The 12,484-nt window shown below is 40.8% G+C and overlaps 1 protein-coding gene across 1 annotated transcript; it reads left to right on the top strand.

The window, feature by feature from the left end:
* The first annotated feature begins 8,447 nt into the window (after positions 1–8,447).
* LOC124594257 (craniofacial development protein 2-like) lies at positions 8,448–9,641 on the top strand. Its single transcript, XM_047132620.1, has one exon. It carries the CDS (start codon positions 8,448–8,450, stop codon positions 9,639–9,641), a length of 1,194 nt encoding a protein of 397 aa, XP_046988576.1.
* The last annotated feature ends 2,843 nt before the right edge of the window (positions 9,642–12,484 follow it).

Consider the following 12,484-nt stretch of genomic DNA (forward strand, 5'->3'; position numbering starts at 1 on the left):
GCAGCGCAATCCATCGTGGAAACCCCATTGTCTTGTTTCCACGCTGTACGGAGACGGCTACGATGTTTCGGATCATTGTCCTATAGAAGCACCCAGTTTTCCGCGTTAGAACCAAGTAAGATTTGGTTTTTGCTTAAAGAGACGCACAATATCATTGTCCTGAGTTTTTCTTGCCGCGCACGGTATCCCTCTCTCCGGTAAATCATTCACGTTTCTAGCCTCTGAGAATATTTTGACCCACTTCGCAACGCGTGTCTTTGACTTTCTAAGAATTTTAGCAGCAGCTTCATATGAAAACTTAGGTCCCTTTGTATGATTTACAGGGAACACTGCCTCGTAGCGCTTCAGATATTTTGCACTCATTTTAAATTGTAACTGACAAAATAAAACCTTCAACTGTCAAACGGTTTATCTATACACTGAATGAGATCAGTACCAGAGATATCGCTGCGGACGTTACGTTTAAAATTATGGCGTACGCTTTGTTGTGGAACTGACTGCATACTAATAATTCAGAGAAAAGAACGAACATTGCACTAACTCGCGCTGTATGATCAAAGATTTGTTTTATAACGAGCACTGCACTTAATCTCGTCCACTGAGATCGGGACCCAGGACTCAACTTCCACTTCAGTTGGTCTATTACACCATCCGAAACATGACTGATCCACCTCCTCCATGAAGGCGTGATGTGCCATGCTTCAAACGTGCTTTGGAAGCTGTCGCTTACACTTTACGATGATATCAGGTGAATTGTTCTCTCGTAAAGCCCACACCATTGACCCAGATCCCGTTCCAGATATTCCATCGCCCATCTTCTTTGCGAATAACGGGGGCCTGCACATTTGTACTGTTCTCTGTAATCGACGGTTAGTGTCCAGAGTGATGACGGGCAACTTTTGAAAGTGGTGCATACAGTTAGGGTCGACACAGCCCGACCAGTTTTTTTAAAAAAAGTAAAATAAAAAAAAAACAGGGTTAGCTTAGGATTCAAATGGAGGGGGGTCGGACCGGACTTGTACAAATTTGGAACTCAATTTAAATTTTATTTCATTTAACTTCACAATACTTTTGATGACAACATAAATACACTTTCAATGAAAAAATATTTCCGCAGCCCGTAAATAGCCTCAAACAGTGATCCACACAACCTGTAAATTAAAAACTTGAATCCAATCTTAGCCTTAACATACACTACTGGGCAACAAAGTTATCAATTTACAATGATTTGCATAATCAGTTACGTCATCTGTAGCAGTAAATCATAAGATGAAAAACTAACTCTCAGACCTAGTATCATAACACACAACAAAAAACTGTTTATTGACATACAACAATCAACGAGAAGAATTGTCGACAGTTACACTCACAGCGTACTTGAAACAAAGCACTTTGGAGTTAATAGAATTAGCCTGGGTCGCAGTTAACTAGTAGATCTACTCTCACTCATAGTGCAATCACCCTCACTCCTGTGTGCAGTTAACAAACAACCAGAACTTGTCACTCGACAACACAATGGTACAAACTCTGTGAGTAACAAACACACCCAATGCACCATTTGTACAGCACGCAGTGCACTGTATCAACCGTTAAAACACCTGCGTGAAACAGTTAGCTGCGAGAGCACTCGGGAAATGCTCATTTTGACTTGCAGAAGACCCTTTCTCCGCCTCCACTGGGATCGCTGTCGGTCTGGCCGGAAAAGGAGCAATCACTGCACGAGGCTTTTGTGTGCACACAGGGACGACACCCCGCGCTGATAGCACTGCAGAGCACCAGTTTCGAAGGCTCTCGCTCTCGGCTCCGCTGGGAACATGTTTGTCTCCTGTAGGAACTGACTTCAACATCTTCAGGCGCAGCCAGCCGTCACGAACACTGTGGCTTCCACTCCAGTGCGACCAGTGACGAAGCACCGCGGGACTGTCCATTGTTTCCACTGCGGTGACGGTGCTGGCCTGTGGAAGATGTTGGTGATTCGGCTTGCTGCAGCTGATTGGCCACTCCGCCGGATGTGCGTCCTACCAGCGTGACACCAGGTACCACAGCATCATGGACGCCTGCTGCGTTCTATCAGGATAATCAATGTGCCATGATTATGATGGTGTCGTTGACCAGGAAGAAGAGGCTCGTTTTTAATCTTTTGTGACTCAAGACAGTTGATTAATGTTTGAATTATGTTACTATGGTGTTCTGCAAATTAGCGGGAAACATCCATCACCAACAACCACCCTCTCGATTAAGTGATAATGCTTACAAATTACAGAAGCCCCTATTATCCGCCGGGCGTGGTAGCCACGCGGTCTCAGGCGCCTTGTCACGGTCCGTGCGGCTGCCCCCGTCGGAGGTTTGAGTTCTCCCTCGGGCACGGATGTGTATGTTGTCCATAGCGTAAGTTAATTTAAATTAGATTAAGTAGTGTGTAGGCTTAGGGACCGATGACCTCAGCAGTTTGGTCCCTTAAGACCTTACCACACATTTACAAATTTCCCTATTATCCCATTCTATAGGCGCAGAGATCTCTTCTGAGCTGCATTGAGACTGTGACATTCACTTTTGCCTCCATTACACAGATGGCTGTGTAATGTGTTTTGGTCAAAATTGACATAAAGCTTTCCAGTCGATAAAAACTAACTGTAAAAGTCACCTTGACAGAAAAAAATTTCTGAGTCATACAAGTTCCATGAAAGACACAGTTAATGTGGAAATCTTAACTTATTCGTAAACACGACTCTCGAGTCTGTCTCCGGAAATAACAGTGCTAACATTTACGCCCTCTTATCAAAAGTGTCCGGAAAAACGCTCTGTAATGCAGAATTGACCACAAGATGCCACGAGAAGTGGACTCACCAATATAAAAGGAGGCGGAGTGGATTATCAGGAGAGAGAAGCGCTAACAGCCGACTTTGAACGTGGACTAGTTATTAGATGTCGCCTGAGTAGGGAAGTCATCAAGCAAATTTCAAGTCTAAAGAATCCCAAGTAAATTGTTAGTGATATGATTGTGAAGTATAAACGCGAATGAACAACAACAGTTTAAAAAAGACCAGACGGATCTTATGTACTGACAAACAGGTATAACCGAACATTGCTGATTATGGATGTCAAAAAAAAAAAAATCACCTGAAATCAGCGGAAGGAATCACTCGTGATTTCCATAGAGTTATCAGCAGTACCGCTGTGCGCAGGGAGTGAAAACTATGAGAAACAATGGTCGACCAGCTCCTCATAGCCACACAGTTTTGTAGTCCGTGCTAAGCGACGCTTGAGGAGGTGTAAGAAGCGGCGCAGTTGGACAGAGGATGACTGTAAACGAGTGGTTCGAGTGTTTAGGTTTGGCGAATTGCTGGAGAATTTTACCTGCCATCGAGTGAACTACGGAGGAGGCGGTATTACAGTATAGGGATGATTTTCGTGGTTGGGGTGTGGTTCTCTTATCAACTTAAGGAAGCGCTAAATGCGGAAGGATATGAACACATTTTACAGCTTTGTGTACTGCATACACCTGAAGAATGATCAGGTATTTGTATCAACGTGGCAATACGCACTGTCATAAATTAGCATCGATGACACAATGGTTTTCCGATAGCAATATTAAATGGTGTGCCCTGATCAGAGCACCAACCTGAACCCGAAGGATCACCTCTGGGACGGTATAGATATCGACTTCACTCCAGAGCCCAGCACCGAGTACCACCATCTTCTCTCGTTTCGGCTCTAGAGGAAGACGCAACTGCCATTCCCCCAGAGATATTGAGACGTCCCGTTGAATCTGTTCCCAGCACAGATGAAACTGTCATGAACATGAACGATTCGATCAGAGAATTCTAATGTCCACTAATAGGTGTCCTGATACTTTTGATGCATTATAAGCTTAATCCAAGATCGTAACAGACATGTAATGGAAATAATTTAGAAGTTGCAGTTATTGCCAGTTTCTACTCGCATTTCACCGATTTCTGATTATGAATAAATGTTTAGTGTAGTAGGTATAATTTTATTTGTTAATTCTTGCTAAACCAAACTGTAGCAGCGGTTGAGTAATCCGTTATTGGTAAAACCGAATTCGCAATCTAAAGTTGCATCATCAGGTGCATTCTGAATAGAAAAAGAGATATTGGAGGATAAATTTAAAAAAAAAAGTTATTGACAAGAGCTCCAGTGAAACCAGTACATGACTTCCATGACGTTTAGATGCTAAATATAGCCGGCCGCGGTGGTCTCGCGGTTCTAGGCGCGCAGTCCGGAACCGTGCGACTGCTACGGTCGCAGGTTCGAATCCTGCCTCGGGCATGGATGTGTGTGATGTCCTTAGGTTAGTTAGGTTTAAGTAGTTCTAAGTTCTAGGGGACTTATGACCACAGCAGTTGAGTCCCATAGTGCTCAGAGCCATTTGAACCATTTTTTTTTTTTTTTTTTGCTAAATATACGAAATAAGCCGGACGTTGTGGCCGAGCGGTTCTAGGCTCTTCAGTCTGGAACCGCGTGACTGCTACGGTCCTAGGTTCTAATCCTGTCTAGGGCTTGGATGTGTGTGATGTCCTTTGGTTTAAGTAGTTTTAAGTTCTAGGGGACTGATGACCACACATGCTAGGTCCCATAGTGCTCAGAGCCATTTGAATCATATACGAAATGAGCAATTATCCTTAAGGAAATAGGGTCCGCAATAAGCAGATTATTCACATTCAAATCATTTACAGCCGAATGTAGTGAATGTTGGACGCCCCCATCATTCTCATTCATATTGTATAAAAACGTCCTTAAAAGGGAATGTAGTCAAAATAAGAGTGGCGGAATGAAGTAGACAGCCATGGCAAATGTCTCACGTTCTAAAAGAAATGTGCAGACCAATACAATAAAGATATATCAACCAGACTGATGACTGGATAAAAGTCATAAAAGTCTGCTGTGACATGCTCACCACAAGAAAAATTACCGGATTACCATGTAGGGCCATGAAATGGACAGTACTATAAAAGTACTAAAGTAGTATAGACTATAGCGAAATATAGGAACCCGTAATGAACGTTAGAGACATGCAAAATAAAAAGGATGTCATAGAATGGAAGAAAAATCCTTCCTGCCTCGCCGCCTCCGCGCTTCCCTGTCAACCTGACACTTGTCGGTGCGCTCAGTATACATCTGGTGTCGTCCTGTGCTTGTTCTCGCCAAGATATGGCGGATGCATACTTCCAGACACAGGAGTTTTATCCTTCTACTTATTTTGTTTCACATTCTTTTTATCGTCCACCCGTCTTATTTTCATTCTTGTTTCGTTATTTCACTACAGTTTATACGATTTTATTAGTTTTGTAGTTTTGTCCATTCCATGGCCCTATACGAAGTTATGGCTGTTTAGTCCGGATCAGCATGTAACAACAGACTTTTAAGAGTTTTATTACTTCCCTAGTCTGGTTGATATATTTTTATTACATTGTTCTCCATGGTCTTTTCAGAACTCGGCGTATTTGCTATGTTTGTTTCCTTCATTCCGCCATTCTGATTTGACTAGCGCTCCTTGTAAAGACATTTTAATACAACTTCACTGAGAGTGATGGGGTCGTCCGATGAACCCTGCAGTTTCTGTATATGACTGACCTGAATGTGAGTATTCTGCGTATTGGGTACCGGCTTCTCTTTAGCCTTACTGTCCATTTCATATATTCAGTTTTTTAACATCATCGAAGTTACATATTGATTTCAGTGGGCCATTTGCCAAAGAATTTTTTTTTTTTTTGCTGCAGTTTCCGGTTTTCTACTCAGATGTACCCGATGATGCAAGCTTAGGCTGCGAAAACGATTGTCTCAATAAAGGATTATTCAATAGCTGCTGCGGGTTTTCTTAATAAGAATGCTTTCTTGCAGCTGTGGTTTCCCACAGGATAGAGTGTGTTTATTCTTAAGCAATGATTTTCCGATAGTGATAATAACCTGTCGTATCATGATAAAAAGAAACACTCTTTAGAGATTAAAATAAGATGCTGAAGACCACTCTATATCGTCTGCTGGAATCTGATATTGTGTGTCCTAAATTTATGTGCCCAAAATAGCAAAGCCGCGACGTAACGGTCCGAAGAGGAGCCATATTTAGCGATAAGATCTGGCCAGACGTATATATTACGTAAAGAATAGCAATGAGGCGAAGCTTTCCGTGAAAGGCGATCATTAGCGTTCAAGGGCCTCGCAACGGATCTTTATCATTAGAAAGTACTTGATATTCACAGCTATCCGTTCCATGCATATAGATTTCTCAGTTGATGCCGTCAGTTATCCTTGCTGTCTATAACGTAGCAGTGGCGATGTTTCAATAAGTAGCAATTGGCCGAGAAGCGCGTCATTTTACACCGTTCTTGTAATGTCAGCTAGAGTACAGTTTAACTACTAGAATTTGCGGTTTCTTATTGAACAGTGAACTTGAGCTAACACCGATAAAAAAGGTGTTACACTGAAGTATGGATTCCTTGCTTGTTGATCAGAATGCAATACTAGTATGGCTGTATCTCTCTCTCTCTCTCTAACACACACACACATTCTTCTCCTGTTGCTTCAAACTTTTTTTTTATTTTGTTTTACTATCCATGGTATTTCACCAGTTCTGTGGCAGCTTGCTCTATGGTAATCCTTCGTCTGTTTCACTTCTCCTCGACCTTTAAGTGTACCATTACGCTGCGACAAGTTTCAAACACGTCTAACAAGTCAATGGTGGTGAAAGAGTACTAGACTGCTGACGTGTTCTTATCGTCACTGAGCCGCGCGCTCTAGGGCGCCTTGCCACGGTTCGCGCGGCTCTTGCCGCCGGAGGTTCGAGTCCTCCCTCGGCCATGGGTGAGTGTGTTGTCCTTAGTTTAAGTTAGATTCAGTAGTGTGTAAGCCTAGGGACCGATGACATCAGCGGTTTGGTCCCATAGTAACTTACTACAAATTTCCAATTTACCGTCACTGGAAGGAAAACACGACCAATTTCCTTTACAGCCTAACAGCACCGTAGCGTCATCGCGAACCTCAAGAGCGCATCTGTAGTATTCTATTCGTCCGCCGCCACTGAATTGCCCTGGTGAAACTCAATTGCTCTGGTGGAACTCGGTGCATCGTAGAAAAACAGAGAGAGGTGCGGAAATGGTAGCACACAACATTTTTGATGAAAACAGTGCCTTAGTTGAGCGAGCAGTTTCATTTCTTTGGTAGTCTGTCGTTACTATTTACAGCTTGTATTGGAGCTTCCGGTGTGAAGTATTCGCAGATGCCTTACCATGTGGTCCTATGGTCTCTCCTGATGAGGATATTCTTATTTCTTCATTTCGCACTTTAATTTACAACAACAACAACAAAAAACCTCCCGTATTAAATGCTTCCTGACGTCTCTTCGTATGATTCCCACGGCCGGTGTTGCACTACTCTTGACTATGATTATTTAGATTTCCACTCTCTGGAATTTCTGCCTCAGCTACTTGTCGATACCGACTACAAACAGAGCTTTCGATAACTTCCTTGATTTGTCTTTCGCCTGTCATGTGGCATTCCACACAAGGCACTATTTCATTTTTATAAACCTCTTCTTCCCTAATTTGTAGTTAGGCCACTCACTGATATCCTCTCTAGGGCTTTTCATCTTATTTATTTAATGTTTTTAATCCCTAAGCTGCACCTCTCCCTCTCCGATAGTGAACAACCATCATCTGTTACATAGTAAAGACACAAACAGTGCTGGTGATTATTTTCCTCATATGTCTCCTACCCGGCCGGCCGGAGTGGCCGAACGGTTCTAGGCGCTACAGTCTGGAACCGCGCGACCGCTACGGTCGCAGGTTCGGGTCCTGCCTCGGGTATGGATGTGTGTCATGTCCTTAGGTTAGTTAGGTTTAAATAGTTCTGATTTCTAGGGGACTGAAGACCTCAGGGGGGGGTGAGGTGTGGGATGCGTCACCAATAGCCTCTCCCACACAAATGTCAACCTCTCCGGCACGTGGTATCCCCTGCTACGCTAACGAGGCTCTGGCGACCGAGTTTCTCCCGGGATAAGGAGAACCCTCTACTAAGTCAACGACCTTCTAGAGGGCGGATGAGCTGGTAGAGCAAGGGCACCCTCTTGTCCTTGGAGTGAGAAATCACTCCTAAAGACGGAAGAATCACCAAGGGTGGTCAACGGCATAGGATGCTGAAGGAAACGGGAAACCACAGCATTAAAGATCCAATGGATATCCCCAGGAAAACTCATCATGGCAGGGTTCAATGTCAAATTATCCGGAGTTTCAACTCCCCCACTCGGATCTCCGGGGGGGAGAGCCTTGAACAATGCCACAAGTAAATACAAAAATAATGCAACAATAGCAACTTGGAATGTAAGATCATTATACCAACCAGGCAAAGTAAATAATGTTATACAAGAAATGAAACGCCTAAAAATTAACATTTTGGGTGTAAGTGAAACAAGATGGCCTGACTCAGGAGAAATGACCATTGACAACATGGAAGTATATTACTTGGGAAATTCTGATAGCCAGCACAGGAATGGGGTAGGAATAATTTTAGATGAGTATGCTAGTAAATCTGTCAAAAGCATTTTACCAATCTCAGATAGAGTAATCAGTCTACATTTACAAACGAAACAAACAAATATTAATTTAATCCAAATATATGCTCCAACAGCCGACAAAGACCAAGAAGAAACAGGAAAATTTTATGAAGAATTAACACAAGCAATAGGAACCTCAAAAAGCAGAGACATTGTTATCATCATGGGAGATTTTAATGCCAAAATAGGTGAAGGAAGTGAAGGTGATCTTATTGGACCTTTTGGTTTAGGAACAAGAAATGAAAGAGGAGATTTGCTCTCACAATTTTGCCAGGAAAACAATCTGTCTATTACAAACACATTTTTTAAGCTCCCTAAACGAAGACTTTATACTTGGAAATCACCAAGAGACTGCAATGAAGAAGTTTGCAGAAATCAAATTGATTTCATACTCATAAACAAGAGGTACAAAAATTCTATTCATGGTGTGAAAACATATCCAGGAGCTGATATATTTTCTGATCATAACCTTTTAGTAGCAAAGTTCCATGTGAAACTGAAAGCCATGCAAAAGAAACAAAAGAAGGACTATATAAATACAACTATTCTAAGAGACCCCTTGACTAAACAAAAGACTTCTGAAGAGATTAATAAGGAATTAGTTAGGATAAAGAATAATCAAACAGAAGACATTGATGGCAAATGGGAACTTATAAAAGACACATTAAATAATGCATGTAAAAACACAATGGCGACCAAACACAACATGAAAAAGAAGTGGATGACAGAGAAGATATTACAATTGATGGAACAAAGAAGAATACTTAAAAATAGAGATGAAAGTGAGTATAAAAGGTTACATGCAGAAATACGAAAAGAAACACGGCGAGCAAAAGAAGAATGGTACAAGGAACAATGCTCTGAAATTGAGAGTTATGAAACAAGACATGATAGTTTCAACTTACACAAAAAAGTTAAAGATTTAGCTGGATTTAATAAAAAGAAAAGTACAAGTTCATTGTTAGATAAAAATGGCAAAATAATTCCTGATGTTAAAGGTAAACTGGACAGGTGGACAGAATATGTCAAAGAACTATTTGAAGATACAAGAAAAGATCAAAAAATTTTATGATAACATGATCGGAGAACGAGGACCAAGCATATCGAAAGAAGAAATATTACATGTTATCAACAAATTAAAGACAGGAAAAGCCCCTGGACCGGATAAGATACCAAATGACATCCTGAAACTCATAGGAATAGACCATATAGATATATTTGTACAATTGTTTAATGATATTTATAATTCGGGAATTATTCCTAGGGATTGGTTGACATCTACCTTTGTTACATTACCCAAAAAGGCTAATGCCAAAACTTGTAATGATCACCGTACAATAAGCTTAATGAGTCACACCTTAAAGATATTTCTAAAAGTTATACACCAACGAATATACAAAAAAGTAGAAGAAGGTATAAGTGAAACACAGTTCGGTTTTAGAAGTTCCCTCGGTACAAGAGAAGCATTGTTTGCTTTTAACATATTAGCGCAACGATGTATGGAGGTTAACCAGCCACTATATGTGTGCTTCCTGGATTATAATAAAGCATTTGACAAAGTTCGTCATGATCATCTCATAGAATTGTTAGAAAAGAAAACACTTGATAAGAAAGACATCCGCATTATATATAACCTCTACTACAATCAAACCGCAACCGTGAAGGTAGAAAATGAGTTATCGAATGATATAGAAATAAAGAGGGGTGTGAGACAAGGTTGCGTTCTCTCACCCTTATTGTTTAATATGTATTCAGAAGACATAATCCAGGCAGCTCTATCAGATGAAATAGCTGGCATTAAAGTGAATGGGCTAAACATTAACAATGTTAGGTTTGCTGATGACACTGCACTACTAGCTGGAAACCTCAAAGATCTACAATTACTTCTTGACAAAGTCGCAGAAAAAAGTGAAGAATTTGGCTTGACTCTTAACGTAAGCAAGACTAAGTTCATGGTGATATCTAAAACACACCAACAAGAAAATCTTACAATCAATAGGGAAAGAGTCGATCAAGTACGTAAATTTAAATATCTCGGAACAATTGTAAATGAGGAGATTGAAAGCTCAGAAGAAATTAAATCGAGAATAGGACAGGCCAGAAGTATCTTTAATAAGATGAAAAATGCATTCTGTTCGAGAGACATTTGTTTAAACACAAAAATGAGGTTGCTAAGATGCTATGTATTCTCAAAATTATTATACGGAATGGAAGCGTGGACATTGAAAAAGAAGGACATGAACAGTTTAGAAGCTTTTGAAATGTGGGCATATAGAAGAATACTTAGAATTAGTTGGGTGTCGAGGATTACTAATCAAGATGTCCTAAGAAGAATGGGAAAGGAAAAAGAATTAATTAAAACTATTAAAGTAAGGAAGCTACAATATTTAGGCCATGTTATTAGGGGAGTAAATTACAAAATATTGCAAATAATACTAGAAGGGAAAATTTGTGGGAAGAGAACGAGGGGTAGAAGACGGACATCCTGGATTGACAATTTAAAAAATTGGTACAACTGTTCAACGTCAGAACTCCTTAGATCAGCCAAATCAAGATCAGAAATTGCCATGATGACAGCCAACCTTCTTAGAGGAGACGGCACATGAAGAAGAAGAGAAGACCTCAGATGTTAAGTCCCATAGTGCTCAGAGCCAGCCGCTTGTCTCCTGCCTGATGGCGCATTAGAGGATAGAGTAGAGTGTAATTGTCGCTTAAGACCAAAGAACCAACATGACTAATGGTATCAGAAGGCAGAAGGCAATGGAAATCACTGCAGTAATCATTAAGTGTACTGACAGGCCATCTATAAGAATCTCATGATTACCATTTCCTTCTCAAAAATAATTTTGATGATAATATCAGTGCCTCTTTCAGGTCTCCGTGCGTAGACTGACATGAAGGGAATTATCAGGAGGTCGAAGACTAAGGCATACGTTTTACGATTTAGGGGGCGCGGAATGTTACAAATCTGAATGTTGTAGGAAAACTGGAGAGTCTAAAAGGAGAAATGAACAAACTAGGAATAGTGACGTAGAAAATAGACAGAGATTTCTGGTGAAATAATTGTAGTCTAGTAACCATAATGTTAACGAAAGGTGAAACATGCATTAACGTCGCTATGAATAAAAACATGGATAACAGAGTGAGCTACTATAAGCAACACAGAGGCGTTTTTCTTCTTCTCAGGTCCGAAACTAAGCCAATACCAACAACCATTATAGAGGCTTACATGTCCACATCCGAAGCTGATTATAATTAAATGGAAGGAAATACTCGACGAAACAGAACAGCTGAAAACACATGCGTACGCGAATGAAATTTTGATATCATTACGTGACTGACATGCTACTGTAGCTGAGAAAATAGGAAGTAGCGTTACGAAATAATATGCACACGCGGAGAGAGATGTGATACTAATGCGAAGAGAGAAGGGTCTCGAATATAAATTTAATTCTGGACTGCAGACCACACCAAGGTACTGGCATAAGCTCGTGGTATTAGCATACCATAGAGAAATTGCAGGCAAAAAGACTAGAATGTAGAGATAAAGGAACGTACGGTGTGACAGAATACTAACGACTAGGAAAAGTGGGACGGAAATTCTCTGAAACAGTGAACAATGGACGCAGTAAGTGCGTCGAGAGTAGTTGAGAAACAGTTTTCTGTGCTTCTATGCCGTAAGTTATCTTGGTGATAAAGTGTGACTGAAGAAGAAGAATATTGTTAATATTTGAAGACATTTTACTCATTTGCTGTACGTGTTGAACAAGGAGATAAGAGCAAATACTATCCTTCCTTGGCAACTGACAAGAATAATAAACATGAAAGTGCGCTATATTTGTACGTAGAAAGACAATTTAAACGTGCTGCTAGGAAACGCTACGTCTCTCATAGCAAAATGTGTCTAGATAGACT

Source organism: Schistocerca americana, chromosome 2 (genome assembly GCF_021461395.2).
Source record: "Schistocerca americana isolate TAMUIC-IGC-003095 chromosome 2, iqSchAmer2.1, whole genome shotgun sequence".
Classification (NCBI taxonomy): domain Eukaryota; kingdom Metazoa; phylum Arthropoda; class Insecta; order Orthoptera; family Acrididae; genus Schistocerca; species Schistocerca americana.

Coding starts and splice junctions, on each gene's coding strand:
- LOC124594257 (XM_047132620.1), top strand. CDS start 8,448: ATGACCATTGACAACATGGAAGTATATTACTTGGGAAATTCTGATAGC.